The sequence below is a fragment of the Gavialis gangeticus genome, unplaced genomic scaffold, assembly GCF_001723915.1.
Source record: "Gavialis gangeticus isolate Ggan-Ray unplaced genomic scaffold, GavGan_comp1, whole genome shotgun sequence".
NCBI classification, from domain to species: domain Eukaryota; kingdom Metazoa; phylum Chordata; order Crocodylia; family Gavialidae; genus Gavialis; species Gavialis gangeticus.
The window spans coordinates 45,001,574-45,019,020 of NW_017728993.1; the positions used below are offsets into that span (position 1 = coordinate 45,001,574).

Here is a 17,447-nt window from a genome sequence, read left to right on the forward strand (position 1 = left end):
GGGGGGGGGGGGAAGAGGATAGGAGGGGGACAGCTCTGCCCAGCACAGTGGATCCCTGACAGCCCCACCTGGCCTCCACACAGAGAGCCAGGAGCAATCTGAGTGCACAATTCCCACAGCCCTAGCCTGAGCCACAGCCAGCTGGGAAGGGCCCAGACCCTCCACACCTGCTTTCAGCAGTGCCCACAAGCTGACACGACTCAGCCCCAGCCCCAACCCCACGAGAGGCGAGTGGATGGCAGGGAAGGGTGGAGCCAGGCCAAGCCAGGCCGTGGGAGCGGGGCCCTACCCAGCCAGACATGGGGCTTGGGCTGGGGCTGCAGGAGCTGTGTCCACATTGCTCCTGGCTCCCTGCACCCAGGCCAAGCCACACTGTCATATAGGGCTCCCCCTCCTCCTCCCCTGCTGTGGGGCTCAGGGGTGGAAGGGCTCTGTGTGGTACTGCCTCAGGACTCAAGGCTGGAGGGATACAGTGCTGGGCCTTGCTGTGGGGCAGGAGGGGAAAATCTGTGCTCCCAGCTCCCCGTACGCAGGCTGGGCTGGGCTATCAAGGAGTCACTGCAGCAGGCAGGGCTCTCCCCTTTCTCCTCCTCCCCTGTGGTAGGGTGTGGGGGGGGAGCTGGCTGTGCCCCCAATATCACTGCCCAACCCTTCGGTACCAGCTGGGGGCTGGCCACATTTCCTTTTCCTCCTCTGAAAAGCCTGACAAGGGCTGCTTCCCCCTCCCCCTCCAGGTACACCTGGGCTGGGGTTCCTGCAGGCCGGGGTGGGGGTTTAAACTCCACCTCAATCATAATCAAGCTTCTTGGGCCTAGTCAGCCACCCCTGCCCCCCCACCTTAGCTTCCCTTGGCCTAGTGCCCCCAACTTTTGCCTAAACCACTGCAGGCATGTGTCTGCATTTCCGGAATCAAAAGTGAATGTCTATTCACTTGCAAAACAGTTCAATCTATGCAGGTTAAACTAACATGCACGGATTGAATCAATTCAGACTCAGGCTTTTTGAATGTCTGTACTTAGCTCAAAGGGCTGGGACCAAGAAAGGAAAAAAGGTTGTGCATTGTACTGTCAGTTTTGGAAAACATCTTGCACCTATAGCTGGGAATGTACATATTAGTAATACAAAGCAATTCTATTCCCTTTAGTAGGACCATAACCCTAAATTTGTATGACTGAACCCTAAATTTGCACTCTTATCACAATATGTTCATACACTTTAAAAATAAAAGACATCCTGATATTAAAATACAAGATTTTAGATTTGAGGGTGAGGTCTGGGTTTGAAGATTTAAGCCTCAGATCTAACACTTATTAGTTTTAAACAAATCTGCAACACTTACTGTAAAAGTAATACTCATTTCCTAGCAAAAACATTGGAGCTAATAGTTTCCTCCCAACTCTTGAAAGACATTACTACTGCTGCAGAGGAATAAACAGGGCAACAGAAAAGAGCAGACGAGTTGCAGAACAATTAAAGACAGCAATCGTTATTTTCTTTAAAACAATATTAGAACATTTCTCCCTTTTTAGGTGCAAATTTTATTCTTATGTTAATGCAGCAGTTGTCCCCATTTCCCTTGTGGAAACTTCATCTTCCAATTTCTAATGTTTCTTCTTCCCTAGTGTCCTATCTTTCCATCTTTCACTTTATTAATTGTTTTCTCCCTGTCCTGTTTCCTTTGTTTGCTTCCTTTCTTCCTTATTCTTCCCTGATTATTTCATGTCTCCTAGTTCTTTCTTTTTTTGTAAAGGGTCATGACTTTCCTTTCTTTACATTTTTCTTCCGCATTCCTTTATTCTGCTCCTACAGCTTTCTGATTTCTATGCACTTGTCTAACTATTACCCAAATGGCTCCAAGCAGGACACACTCAAACTGAAGAATAAATAAATTAAAATAAAAATACTATCTGTGGTAGTGTGGTGTTGCCTAGCAACACTGTGCACTTCTCCACATCTTTTCTAGAGCCCTGGTGGCAAGGATGCTTTTCAGGCTTATTGCTACAAATATATGCAAGATCTTTCTCACATTGTTTGTCTGTTCACTGGCAAACGCACAGGAAGATAGAAGCAATGAAAATGTAAACTGTACAAAGTAAGCATCAGGAACTAGAGTCCCCTACTAATACAGTAGATCAAAATAAACTCTTGTGGGCAGAATTCCTTGTCTTCTTACATGGTCTGTTAAAAAAAAAAAAAAACCCTTCAAAAAGCCTACATTGTACAATTACAATGTTCTATAAATATAATTAAAGTGAAATTTCTTATACAAGTCAAGCACCTGTTAGTTACTAAAGAGTGCCTATTGGCAACTTCATTTATTTAGATATATAAAGTCATTGCAGTATTCAACATAAAACTTAATTATTCTAAACACATTTATAAATCCCCTTCTAAATGCTTTAAATCTATAAACAGCATTATTCTTCAATTTGTGTAGGATGGGGAAAAAATTAATAAAACCAGCAGTTTTATGATTCTTTGGAAGCACAGTGAAATTAATAAAGAAGGTTTTTCCTAATTTTTTTGACCACATCCTGAGAGATACTAAACATCTGCACTATCACACTGGACTTCTATTTCTGTAATATCAGAATTTATACAGGAAGATCCAGTAAATCCCCAATTTAATGAACTAGCCCAATCTGCTTAGAAAACTTTATTGGAACCAACAGTACTTATGCAACTCAGCTAACTAAGCAGCTTTATAACAGACTGTGGCAGGACGGGGCCTGGGGTGCCGTGACCTCCCCTAGCGCCCCCTACCGACCGTGCCAGATTGGGTCTAATGCACCCTCGATATCTTGCCCGCCACATCTTTGATGTTAATATTGAAGGGAGGCTGCCTTTTTACCCTTCCTTGGCACAGTGCCCTGATGTCTTCTGGCTAATGCTCTGCCTAATTACCCTGGTGCACCCTAACCTACGGGGCCTGGCTCCCGCGCTCGCGTTGCCTGCACTGGGGCCTGGCTCCCGTGCTCAATAGGGCTCAGGCAGCCTCAGCCTTACCTGGCCCCCAGACCCCCTTTCCGGGTCCTACACCCCACTGGGGCTTCCCACAATTGGGGCTCAGGCAGCCTCGGCCTTACCTGGCCCCCGGACCCCCTTTCTGGGTCCTGTGCCCCACTGGGGCTTCTTGCCTGCACCCACACTGGGCTCCTCCCGAAGCTGCCCACACTGGGGCCGGGGTTGGGACACCCCAACGCAGCGCCCTCTACAGCGCCAGGAACCCCCCCCTTCTGGGGAGCTCCCCTGAGGCCTCCTCCAACCCCTACAGCCTCACCCGGTCCTCCGGTGTAACTTCACAACCAAAACAGAAACACAAAGCCCCTTGGCTACAACATAAATCCTAAGCCAACCTGGCTATCCTGCATCCATATCCCTGTCAGCGTCCTCTTCACCCATATCATCATGCCACCACTGCTCAAGCCATCTGGCTTCCTTACTATGCCCGCCCTGCTTACTCCCGCAGAGCTCCTGCTTCTTAGACTACCAGAGGGGAACTAACCTTCTGGCCTCAGCCTGGCTGTTTATAAAGGCCAGGCCCTGCCCCCTTCTGGTCAGCTGACCAGACTGGTTGCCCCAGCAACCTGCACCTGTGCTGCCCTGGTGATTGGCAGCTGAGCTCATAATACTGGTGTCAGTAGCAGGCACCTTAGTGCCCTGCTACACAGACCAATGTATGATTTTAGAAGTTGATTTCTCACAATCCTCCAGAGTTAGCAAATAATGTTCTATTCCATTTGATTCCAAACAGTTTAAGTCATTTGATCCTAGCTTGATCAGTACTCAAGGAAATATACACTAACGTCACATTTGATTTGCTCCTTTCTGCCACAGTCCTCCTTTATTCCCCAACATTGTGGGAATCCTTGAGAAAGCTGATAGTAACATTCCCTACAGAAAGGAATCCTTATGCTCTTTGAAGGGAAATAATGCTCTTGAAGAGCCATAGGGAGCAAGTCAGAAGGCAAAGAAAACAATAATAGGAAATATGAATCATGGGGAAAACGGATCCTTATCCAGCTAGAGAATAACTTTTGTAAGAAAACCCTGCAGAGCAGAAAAGGTTCTCACCTACATATACCATTTTCAAGCCCCTGGAAACAGCACTTTTACTTTGGATTTTTCTTTTTCCTTTTTTTTTTTTGATACTCATATTTTGTTAGCAGCAAAGCAAGGTTGGTGTAGCATAATATTAGTGAAAAGAGAAAAGACAGTGGCTCAGAACAGAAGCTTTAAAAAGCTACCTGACAATAACAAACTATATCAATCAAAGCGCAACAAGTTAATATGTAGAAGGGAGAAACTGTAGGCGATTCACAGAGTAAGTAGGTCAAGGTCTCAAGTCAACATTCAATTAACAAACAAGCGGGGCTTATGCAGTTATACTCCAACACTAGTGCCGGGCAGAATTAAAGACCATAGAAAAGAGAGACACTGATGGTGGGAGGGCACACTAATATCACACCATATGAGAAGTTCAACAGAAATGAAAGTCAGGCAGCAAAGTAGAGCCTTTAATAGTTAGAAAATACCAGAAAATAAAGGCTGCCCCTGAAACTTTAATTTGTTCCCTGCACTCCTTGTGCATATAACTAACAGTACAGTTTTTAATTATACGATCATATATAACAGCTTTTCACAGAAGCTCTGCCTGATTCAGGAAGGAGAATGGATGGTGCTCACTTAATCAACAGCCATCCAATATTTTTTCCTTGTCATTCTATGTGTGCCTTTATTTACTGCACACTATTCACTGCCCTATAAGCTCTGATGACAAAATTGATGTCCTCATGGGCTTTTCTATGGTATTTATCATTACAGCATCTGACTATTTTACAAACAATGTATTTCCATTTCACCCCAGGAGGTGATGAGGTATTTTTATCCCAGTTTTGTATATGGTGAACAGCACAGAACAATTATGGTCAAATATATCTGCTAATTTTGGGTATGCCCTGATTTTTAAGAGTACTAGACACTGTACGATAACTTAAGACTGGAAGAAACCTCCTGAAGGGTTCATTTTAGTCTCTTGGTATGGTAGGTAACCATACCACATACTGCCTTTGAGAAACTCATCAAGCTTCATCTTAAAGCCAGTTAGAGCAGTGACGTGGTCTGGAACAGTCTTCCAAAATACCTAGTTGGTAGAAATCTCGTTCTAAATTTCCAGCCTAAATTTGTTTGTGGCCAATTTATATTTACTTGTTCTTTGGTAAATGATATCCTTCAGTGTAAACAGTTTTCTTCAACCATTGCTATTTCTCTAACCCCAGAAATATGTATAGTAAGTAAGCCTCATAAGCCTTCATTTTGTAAGGTTAACCAAATTTCCTCTGGTAGATTGGTTCTTCATTCCCCAGATTAACCTAGTAGTCTTTTTCAGCACTTGCTTCAGCTTTACTCCACCTCTGTCCTGCCTTCTTGCTTATTATACACACAAATCTAGTTAAGATCTCACCAGTATCTTGAAAATGGCGGTAACAGGAAACACTTCCCTTCATACATCCAAGAATAAATTTGCCTTTTTCCCCCAACCTCACCATCCTGGTGGATTATAATAATTCTGTCATTTCCAATTCATGAATTCAAGACTTATAGCAGACATTGTTATCAGCTCCTAAGGTGTATGACTTCATACTTCATACCATTACATTTCATCCCATTTCTATTAGCGGAGCTCTCCCTGTATGATTCCAATCTTTCTCTGTATTGACAAGTATCATCAGCTAATTCATTAACACACACCTATTTTTTGTGTTATGTTCATTACTGAAAATATCTAATTGTAAACCTTACACAGATCCTTCAGGAATCCCATTAGTAATCTTCTGATCAATAGTTCTTCTTTCAGCACTACATATTTTTGTCTCCCCTTTAACCATTTCTTCATCCACCTTACTGTTCAACTAAACCCTAATTAACTAATAATTTTCTTTGTGGCACCATATGAAATGTGAGATGTACTGAATTCCTTTCATCTATTGCATTTCTCTTATCCAAGAAAGATATCAGGTGAATCTGATATGATTTATTCACCTTTGGCAAACCCGTGCTGCATTTTATTACATTTACTGCCATACATTCTTTACTTCTTTCATTCTAAATCTTTGTATACTATTGGCATCAAATTAACTGGTCTATAGTTACCCAGATTGTTTTTCCCCCTTCTTTAACATAGTTACTACCTTAGCTATTCTCCAAGTGGATAGTATCACCTCTGACTTAATACTTATTAAAAAAAAACCCTGATACCAAACCTGCTATTTCACATGCCAGCTCTTTTAGGTTTCTTAGATGAAGATTATCTTATTCCCAGAAAGCTCCAAGATTATCTTTCATTTCAATTATGATAACTTTCATTTCCATTAGATGATCAGTTTTTATCCCCATATTTAAGATCACCTTTTTATATTAAAAATGAAGTCAAGGTATCAGCTCCACTGCAAAATATCCCCATTTCATTTATCCGATTCTTATATTTTTATAAAGGAAGGTTCTTCAGCTATTCAGTATTTTTACAAGACATAACCCTAGTTTGACTTTTTGCAATTCTAACTTTATCTCCGCACATCTTGACCTCAAAGACCTAACTTCCTTCATTTATCAATCTTTTTTTTCCAGTCCTTTGTAAACTCCTACTGTCCTTTTTTAGGTGTTCATTCACACAGTTCACTTAAAGTCCTTCCCAACAAGTTTTTCCCATTTGCTTAAGAACCCAATTTCACCTTTGACTTCAGAAATTCCAAGCATTCTCTACATTCATGTCTCTGAGCTAATTGTCCAGTTTCTTTCACTAACTAGTTGCTTCATTTTCTCAAAGTTTGCACTTCAACATCAAAAACCTTAGTCACAGATTAACTTTTGTTAATCTGGCTCTTGAAAGGTAAACTGAATCAATTTACAATAACTTGATCCAAGTTTATACAAGTCCAGGGTCCTTACTCTGGTGCTTTCTTTCTTTCCTTTCCTCAGGATCCTGAACTCAGTCATCTCATAGTCACGTCTGCCCAAGTTGCTGTCCACTTCAACATTTCCCAGCAATACTTCCCTGTTTGTGAGTGGCAGGTGAAGAGGAGCATGGCCCTTAGTTGGTGTCTCCACTGCCTGGACCAGGAAGTTGTACCCAAAACTCTCACAAAACTTCCTGGACTGCCTTTGCACTGCTATATTGCCCTCCCAGCAGATGTCAGAGTGATTGAAGTCCCCCATGAGAACCAGGGCTTGTGATTGTGAAACTTCCCCTAGTTGTTTGAATAAAGACTCATCCACCTCATCCTCCTGGTGTGGTGGTCCATAGCAGACCCCCACCATAACATCACCCTTGTTTCTCTCCCCTCTGACCCTAACCCAGAGACTTTCAACAGGCCTGTCTCCAGTGTCATACTGGAGCTCTGACCAATCATACAGCTCTTTTACATAAAACACAACTCCTCTTCTGCCCTGCCTGTCCTTCCTGAACAGTGTACCCATCTATGACAGTACTCCAGTCATATGAGCTATCCCACCAAGTCTCTGTTATTCCAGTCACATCATAGATCTGTGACTCTGCATGGGACTTCCAATTCTCCCTGCTTGTTTCCCATTCTCCATGCATTCACGTACAGACACCCAAGGTAACTAACCCATTGCCCTACTTTCTCAGGAAGAATTAGAAGACTTTTCTTTGTTCCTTTCCAGGCTCTGGAAGGGACTATGCAAGGTGAGCACAGCCTTCTTCATTTCCCCATCCAAACTGTTTTGACCTAACCCCATCTCTTCCTCATCGCTAGCTCCTCATCCCAGTCCTGTTCTCCTCAACCACCCATCCCGTCTCCATTTGGAAGACTTCTCCTTTGAGTTCCAAGTCTCCTTATCCAATCAGCTCCCATTTCCTCATACCTCCAGCTTCTTCTTCAATCTGTTTCGCTCCCAGTCTCCCTGTCAGTCCCATCTTCACCAACTCTCACTTCAAATCTACCTCCTTGTGCTCCTTATCTAAGCCTTGTTCCTCTTAACATCTTGTTCCAGGTTCTTTGTCCAGCCAGTGCCAATTCTCTCTTGCCTATTCTTTCTTCTCTCATACCTGTCTCTCCCCTCAGTTTGCCTTCCACCCCCAAAACTCCTTGAACAGCCACAGAATTTCTTGAACAGTCAATGCCTTCCAAACTCCTCATCCAAAGGACTGCATAACTAAAGTGATAAAGCCTGTGGGTTTACTCTCTCCTATAATTCCCTGGAGCTCCCTATATCTTCATGACTCATGTAGTTCATTTACCCCTCCTTCTCCAACTCCTGTATCATAGTTTGCCAAAACCTGAGATTATTAATATTGCTATTGTGGCAGATAGTCAGTGCCAGTTTCCCAAGAGACTGGCTGGAACCATCAATGGCCAGCCTCACCAATCCCTCACTACCGCTCAGGATGGGTTAAAGACTGCAATGCTCCGTACTGCCTGCAACTATGTCTGCACTGTACGTGGAAGGAAATCACTCTGTCTGGGCCAGGCACAATTTAAAAGATCTATAAACAGGAACATGATATTAGGGAAGCCTTTAATCAACACAAACAGGAGATTTAATACATTTTAATAGTCACATCATAAACAAATTTAAACTAAGACAGAAGCCACAAGTATTGTAGCTATATATTCCTTACAGACTCAGATGATATAAATCATATACATAAATAGATCTAATGTAAATAGCAATCATACTTACATAAAATGGTTATAAAATGCAGTGTATGGTATCGATGCAAGAAAATGAGAAGTAATTAGTTTGTCTGAAAAATGCATGAGTAGGAATTTGACTGCTAAATGATTAAACTGGTACATTTTAAAGTCTCTATTAATATTTAATTATTGATACTATGAGGGGAAAAAGATACAATCTCTTGATGTTACTTCTCAACTCTTACTGATACTCAAAGTAAGGCATCTATTATTCATGTGAATAGTTTCTGCACGCACAGTCAATCACTAGTAAAAAAAAATCACTCTCAAATTCCCTAATCACTTCTATAAGTCATAATGTAATATTTTCCACATTTGGGAATCTGAGCATTTTATTTAAGGAAAGCAGTCTGGCCATGACGAATACTACAAAGTGCAGCCCAACCAGACATCAGTTCAAAGAATCAGATGTCAGAGTGCTCCCTCTAATGTCCCTTAATCATCATACCGATTAGTGGTTGAATAGTGATGTGATTAAAAAGACTGCTGCCATGGTATACCTATTCATACAACTAGAATTCTACATATGTTCCACCGATTAGTGTTTGAATAGGATAGCGATTAGAGAGACATCTGCCATTGTATACCCATTCAAAAAAGAGCTCAACTTGCATATTCATGTGCAATGAGGACCAAATAAATATTTTGCAAAGGTAAACTATACGTTTTGGTTGTAGAGATAATTGAGCTGATTTCCTTTAATAAGTGATCTCTATTTTGCAATGCTGGAACTATTTCTTATTTATAAATATACTAATAGGCTTTATTAATATATCTTTAAAATTGATCAGATTATTCATTTAAAATTATTTGCCAGCTAAATTCCTTCTTTTCAGATTGTGGATGGCTTTACTTAAATTGCAAATACCAATTTAAATTTCACCTCCCCTCCCTCCCCCCACACACATTTATTCAAAAAAATAGTGTATTTAGATTATTCTCTGATATTGGTGTATGGTTGGTCAACAAAGTATTTGATAGCATCTGACAAAGATTATTACCTATAAAAAGCTCATGGCTCTGAACAAGTTGATCTCTAAGATGCCACCCTACACTACCTCTTACTTGGCAGCCTGTACTTCATTTCTTACTCTGTTAAGCATTGATCTTGAATTTCATGGTCTTTCTAGCACTTAAAAAAAATACATAACAATTAAAGTGCCTTGGCCAAAAAAAATACTCTCAGAAGAAGGAGTTACACTTAAAATGGTGTCATTCCAACATAAAAAGGAGAGAGAAAAAGAGAGGACTCATACTGCAAGTTGTGATCAGGCTTAGCAAATGTAAGCACAAAAAACAGTGCTAGTACTTCCAGAATATCAAAACAGTTAGACGACAGCAATTACCAACCCAATTTAAACTCTATTTTTTCCTTGCCTTTTCCCTTTTATTGAATTACTTCCAACTTTTCCTTCTGGAACAATTCCCATCATTTTTCCATAGATGCATCAGTAATGTGCATATTTGTAGTTCCAAGCATGGCATTTCAGGAGAAGTGCTGAACATATGGGTTGGCTTAAATCATCTTCCCGTCAAACCTCTCCAAGATATACATAAGCCCCTTTCAGCATAAGGCATGGAATATCCCAGATAACTCAGATTTCTCCACTAAGCAGTAGACTTATAATAACACACACACAAAATGTATTTTATATAATCCAGGTAATCAACTGAAGACAATAAGACTTTTCAAGTGTAAATAAGGATAGAATTTCACCCATTAGAGATTTGTTTGTCTTACAGAACGTCTTCTGCTTTCCAAACCCCTTTGAAAAGCAGTTGCAAAAGAGTTGTTTGGCTACTTTGCAAGGAATTATACATTGGGACCTACTTAAATCACTGTGAAATAAAGGGCTTTTCATGGCTACTCACAGCAGGCGGAGCTGATTTCAAAGGCATTTTGTGGCAGCCCTACCCCTTGGCACTGACTGGCAGAGAGGCACCAGCAGGGGAAGAAGGGACAAGAGGACAGCCACCATCTTGTCTGCTGCGCTCATGCCACCCCACCAGCTGGCACCTTCCCCGGTTGGCAACGAAGACTGCTGGCTTCCACTGGGGCGCCAGTATTTTATTTTTATTAAGTTTTTGTTGTTATTGATTTTGCAGACAATTCCCACATTTCTTGGTTTCTGCAAAATCCATGGAACGGTGAATTAAGTAGGTCCCTAGTTATACATGCTAAAATTTGATGCATAATGAAAAATTATACCAACCTGAACAAAACAGATATTAAATATGGTAAATCTTAAAAGAGAACAGATTGCTATACAAGTCAAACATTCACAAATTACTGTATCAAACTTAAGAGTAGCGCTACAGCACTGTATTAAAATAAAGCTTAAGAAAAGAACAGTAACACAATACCAACAGTTACAAGTTAGCAAAACAAACCTGCCAGCTGCCATTCAGATAACTGAGGTTCAGACACTATATGGTAATACCCAGAAGCCCTAGTTGTAAATCAGGACCCTATTGTGGTAGGTGTGGTATAAAACAATGCAGACCAAAAAGCCCCAAAACACAGCAGACATGTCCAGACAGGGCAGTGCAAGGAGACAGCTGGTTGAATAAGAAGCTGTAGCTTCAGCTGAAACACATCTCAGATTAGTGTCATAAACTCACCTCTTTGGTGTGTTGTTTACTGGTAAGTCAAAAGACATTAATATAACCTAAACCTCAGCCTAAGGTTCTTCTCTTTGTTCAAGGTTTGCCTTTGACACCTCCTCACTCCTCTTCTTTGAATGAAAAAAAAAATAGACTTTTTTTTTCTCTCACTGGAACTTCTGACCCGTTTTTCCTTCCCTGTTCTCCCCCTTCCCACCTCCATTTTCCCAAGTAATCAGTAGCAACCCTGGACCCTATGGCACAACTGATCCCCCCCTGTAAAGGAGGGTTTTAGGACCCATGCCCACCCATCCTAGACCAGGGCTACACTTACTGTAATCTAGATCAGTGTTGTGTCTCCAGTAACCAGGAAAGCCTTCAGCCAAGGGAAGCCCTAAGAGAGCCCTGCACCCTCACTAAGTGCCATGCCGATACCTGCTGCTCTGCTTTCTACTTCCTGCCCTATCTGCCAATAGGATACGTGTCCCCTCTCCAATCTGCTGCACCTGTGCCTCAGGTTGGCCAACCCTTCCCTCAGAGAATGCCCACCCTCACTCCTCTTGTCTACAACAGATGGTTCCACCTGCTGCCATAACTCATTTGTTATTACCTAGCTTTTAATGCCCATGTTTAGTACCAGAATCTAGGGTGACTTAGCAACACAGTCCTCAATTCCTATCAAGAATCTGAAGAGTCTGCACACCCTTTTATTAATTCCAGTGAACTACAGTTGCTTGGGGAAGATCAATCAACTTCTGTCTACTGATAGAAATTGATTTTACACAGAAACCCAGTTGCCTGGCACAGTAAATAAACAATAATATTCATTAAAACCTAATGTAACCTCTTTTCAGAGAATAACTTTTCAGCACAGGAAGAATATCAACTCAGGTTCTGTTTTCAGAAACACATTTAAACTAGACAACCAAAAACTCTCAGAGCAGGTTAGGAGTTAAAATTTTGCTTGTGTAATTATTCTGAGGAAATATGCAAGTCTGCTATCTGGAAGTATATTAGACATTACAAACTCACTGTGTGCATGCATCAGCAGATGCAGCTTTTGTTCACAGAGTTTTGAGGGCTGTTAATTTAATTAGTTTTGTATTTTCATACTCCCACCCTTCCTCCAACAGTAATTCTACACAGTCCCCATCAGAATAGTTGGATGGGAATTCAAAGCCAAAGGCCAAATTCAGACCTGATGCAAATACAAACAAGTACAATTTCCACAAACTTCAGATAAGAGTTACGCTTGCTTATAAACAGGTCAGACTTTCACCTGCAAATGACTTTTTAGGCCATCAAAATCCCATTTTGTTCAATATAGATATATTTGCCATCTTTTCCTTATTTTTAAGAAGTTAAGATAGAGTTAAGCAATTCTCTGTTATTTGCTTTATACTAACCAGGGCTATAGATGATGAGCTGGAGAGCCCAGAAAGGCACAGGCATTTCTATTGATCATTAATATCTTATTAACTACATGAATTTAATGGAAAATGAGACTGGCAATCTTTTGTGGGTTCACTTGTTGGCTTTTATGGGGTTCCCTTCTCTCTTTGTGGTATAATAAACTCAGTCATGAACCGTGATTCTCATTGCTACTGCGCAGCATCAGAAACAACCCATGCAGCACCAGGACTGCGCAGTAACAGTGCTTACTGTGCAGCATTTAGTACTTGTTAAAGCTTCTCAGTTACAACTGTGCAGTCTGGCACACATATAGGTGTTGCCCTGTGGGGTCAGGCCAACTCTCAGAATCTCAATATTGCGCTGTTAGACAGAAGGGTGAAACACAATTACACATATACAAACACACAAATCGATTAGGTGCATATACACAGATACTACCAGCTCAGGCACATACACATCCAAACCAGCCTAGGCACATTCATACCTATCACCAATTCAAGCACATACACTATACACCCCTAAAGTTAGACACAGATCACTAATTCGTATATCATGCACACAATGCCATATATATATAGATATAGATATCTATATATATACATACACACACACACTCACCAGTTCACACACATACAACCCACCTACACATGCACACAATTAAGTTCCTAAATTGGATGGTACAGTGTGTATGTGTGTGCTTGGGGTACCTGGGGGCAGGTTCAGGTGAGAGAGAAAGAGTCGAAGTGTAGGGAGTGAAAGTTGCCAGAACCGGGATTAGAACCAGACGACTACAAAGACGCTGGCTGAGGAACTGAGGCTTGGGTTTACTTAAGGTAGACTGTGGATGGAAACTGAGGCAGACAGCTGAGATACTGGGGCGGGGGGAGCAGATAAGTGGTGGCAAGGAAGAGACAGCCAGGAAAGAAACTGAGGCAGAAACCTGGTTGCTCAGGGGAAAAGGAAAAGGCAGTGGGGATAAGACACTGTAAAAGAAACAGGGAGTTTGGAGGCAGAGAGAAACTCAGGACAGGTGTTGGAGACAGCAGTGAGCCAGAAGCAGGAGAAGGAAAAATGAGACAGAAGTTAGAGGAGCAGAGATTGGAGCAGGGCCAAACCATAGTAAAGCAAAACCCAACTTAGGGGTCCAAATAACAGTTTTATTACTCAGACAACACACTACACAGCCCCATGAAATTATTGGTTCTCACACATACAAGCCGTCACAATGGCAGCAGGAGAAAGAGACTCACTGGAAGGGCTGGAGTCCAGGTAGGGAAGAGAAGCAGAGTCCAAGTCCTTGGTTGAAGAGGGGTTGGGGTGTGATAGCTATCTATCCAGGCTGGAAAGGGGTCCTTGTCCAGTAAGCGTTGTCCAGAGGGGGTAGCCGGCAGGGCCTCTGGGTGGATAGGTGGTGTGGTATGGTGCAAGTCCAGATGGAGAGGGCATCCCACTGGGTCCGTCTTCACTGCCCCTTTTATAGGGGTAGACCTTGTGTGACCCTAGTGACAGGAGGCATGCCCAGGCAAGGGTCAGCTCCTGGCATACTGAGTACGTGTGCTCCATGCAGGGATGTGCAGTTTTGGGTGTCTGTAATGGTGGGGTACAATGGTAGAGTTGCTGGTTCTGCAGGGTCTTTTGTCTTTCAAATGCTGGGTTCTTGGCTCTGTTCCTGGGTGAGGTCCATGGTTCCTGGATGAATCAATGCGAAGTGATGGCCCAGTTGTTACAGGCCATTCAGTAGAGGCCTGCTACCATTGTATTTCAATCATTCCCAATCATTCTCATTCATCCGGGTACCAATTTATATGGGAGGAATACGTGAATCATATAGTTGCAACACAGGGGATGCCCAGGCAGAGGACACAAGACAGAGACTTGACATACAAAATGGAAATTTGACATTACTTTGGTTCACTTACAAACACAGGCCTAAACCATACAATACCCATATGAAACAATAAAAGTCAATACGAAAATGATGATAATACAATATACAACAGTAAAAATCAATACAAACCTAATAATAATACAATATAAAACAGTGGATATCCAAAACCAAAAACTTGCTACCAAAATAAAAATGTTAAAGCTTATCCTAAGTCTGAGCTTGCTTATGCTTGTCTATAGGGAATAGAGAGGGAAAGAAAGAAAAGCCAAAAATAATTGGGGAAGGGAAGAGAATGCATACCTATCATATATATATATGTGTGTGTATTTAAAAAGAAAAATGGGGGGGTTTGCTACATAGGCACACCCACAGTTATAAAACACCCACAAAATATCAACACAGAGTTTGCTGTCCACTTAGAATTGAAGAAGTTCCTTTGTGTTTTGTAGTAAAATGTTAAGATTTTTTACCATGCTATTTACAAACGAAACGTGGAATTTTTAGCTAACTCTGACAACTTACAGTATAAAGGCCACTTGTTACTTAGCATATTGCTCTTAAATAGGAAAAAAGCTAACAGTTACAACAGGCTCTGATCCTGCAGTGAATACCAGAGTGCCAGGCTCTGCTCAACTCACTGGGTCCCCAAACAGGAATATGGTCCCCATACATGCTATAGAAAGGTAAGAATCTATAACTGCATAAAGGATAATTCTGAAACCATGAAAAATTATATAGTGTACAGGATCATACTTTAATCAGCAGCCAAGGCCCACAAATACTGTTGTTTACACAGCCCTAGAAGTTTAAGTGCACCCAGAGCATTGGGAGTATGAGTAAGTACCTACTTGCCTGAGAATGACAAAGAAAAAAGGAAGATTCACAGGTTTCATACTAAGCAATGAAACCTTGGAATCACAAACATTTCTAAAACATCACAATTGTTCAACTTTTGTATTCAGATACATTACAATAAATACTATAACCAACAGGCTACTGCAAGCATAGGTTATTAATTCCCAAGGGCAGGGGAGTGATATTCTCCCTAAAAATATTCTGACTAAAAGCCATCTGCTCTGAAAGGATTTTCTATAACCATCTGTAGGAAAACAATAGAAACACAATTCAGACATGTTGGACAGAAATCAAAGAAGCAACCAAATCTAATAAAGCTACAGAAATATTAAACAGGTTAAATATCAAATTGAGACAAAGAACATGAAAACCTAGAAACTAAGTCAATTGCTAAATTAATTAGTAAGTTTGCAGTGAAAATGTAAACCAGGAGATGGGCATAATTATCTGGGACCAAATTTCAATCTTAATTTTACTGCAAAGCACTGAAGACAAAAGGTGTAACTTGAAATTCTGGCATTCTGGGCAACAGGGTGTGGAGGGGAAAAGGGTGTGTACGCATATGCATGCACGTGTGCACAACCAAGTGCTGACCTCTCAATGCAGGGGCTGTTGAGTTGTGGCAGCTGCAACTGTGGCAGCAACGCAGGCTGCTTCCACCTCAGCAGAAGTTTCCTGAACAGGGCTACTACAGCAGTGGCAATGGCAGTGGATTCCCTGGAAGCTGTCATCCTAGTGCCCTCTGAAACAGTGGCAAGGGCTGGTGCCCCACTTGCCCTCCTTTCCCCCACCCGAAGTTAAACTACTGCTGCAGTCAGTGAAGTAACTCCCAATTTACAGAAGCATAAGGTAAGCAGAACTTGGCTGATTAACTCTACAAGTATCTCAACATTTAATTTCTTGATGCTTTTACCATTGAGATTTTAGTTTTAATAGCTTGTATTTAACAGATGTACCACTAGTACTACTATGACTACTATGCAGCACTTACTGAACAACTCTTATCAGAATTCCTTTTCCAGTGCTTCTTGCTTTGTTTCTTTGCAGCTGTTGAATGTAGAGTTGCATGAGCTTGCATACAGGGATTTAAAGTCAAAATGTTCTGTGGAAAGAGAAAAGAATATTTGAAAATGTGGAGATATATATATCAGCTTACAAAAATATTAGCTGATCACACCTCAAAGTATAGATGAGTGCTTTATAGTGAGGAATAAATACGTAAGTAAAATTAAAAAGACTCAGAACTATAGATCTACTTCATACATAGTTGTTTGATTTGTTGTTCCACTGTCCACACAATTTTGATTTTGAATATCTGAGATAATGTTAGACTTATTAAGCAAACAATGTGACATCTAGTGGCAGCTCTATCTGAATGTATACTGTACAACAATGGAAGCCATTATATGCACTTACTGTGTAAATCTGTTTCATTAAAATTGCTCTGAGTAGAGCATTACATTCTGAGATTTAAAGACTGTGTACGGTTGCTTCATTGTTTCAGTGTAATTCCAACTTCCACTTTCCAGGAACATGTTTCTACAGCCTAGAGAACCAGCTATACAACATGAATTAAATTCCTCTCCTCTCAGTATGGTTTCCTGTACACTCACACAAATGAATGACTGCAACTTAGAAATAAAAAACTCCATTGATTATTTTCACATAGACTGAACAAAAATAAATAAATAAATAAAACCCCAGAGGTTGTTACTTCAATCCCAGCTACCTAACACTAAATTTGTGTAATTATCCATGAAAGACTCAACCTCGTATCTCTGGTTACAGGCATCACTCTTCACCCTTCCTATTTAAGGAACCAAAGGTCATGCAAGATTATTTCTGGTAGAACTGAAAACTGATCCAAATTAAATCCATTTAGTCAGTGACTTGCAAAAACAAGTTGCCAAATATACACATCTAGCTGTCCTTTCACTCACAGTTGCTCTCGCTGAACATTTTTGGACTTG

General features: G+C 41.2%; 1 protein-coding gene across 1 annotated transcript in view; it reads right to left on the reverse strand.

Moving 5' to 3' along the window:
* DPYD (dihydropyrimidine dehydrogenase) overlaps positions 1 to 16,600 on the reverse strand; it is an 865,232-nt gene extending 848,632 nt beyond the window's left edge. Inside the window, exon 1 of the mRNA XM_019501664.1 lies at positions 16,469 to 16,600. Coding sequence (XP_019357209.1) covers positions 16,469 to 16,555 — 87 coding nt within the window. The 5' untranslated portion in view covers positions 16,556 to 16,600. The remainder of the gene's footprint in view (positions 1 to 16,468) is intronic.
* Positions 16,601 to 17,447: the final 847 nt, after the last annotated feature.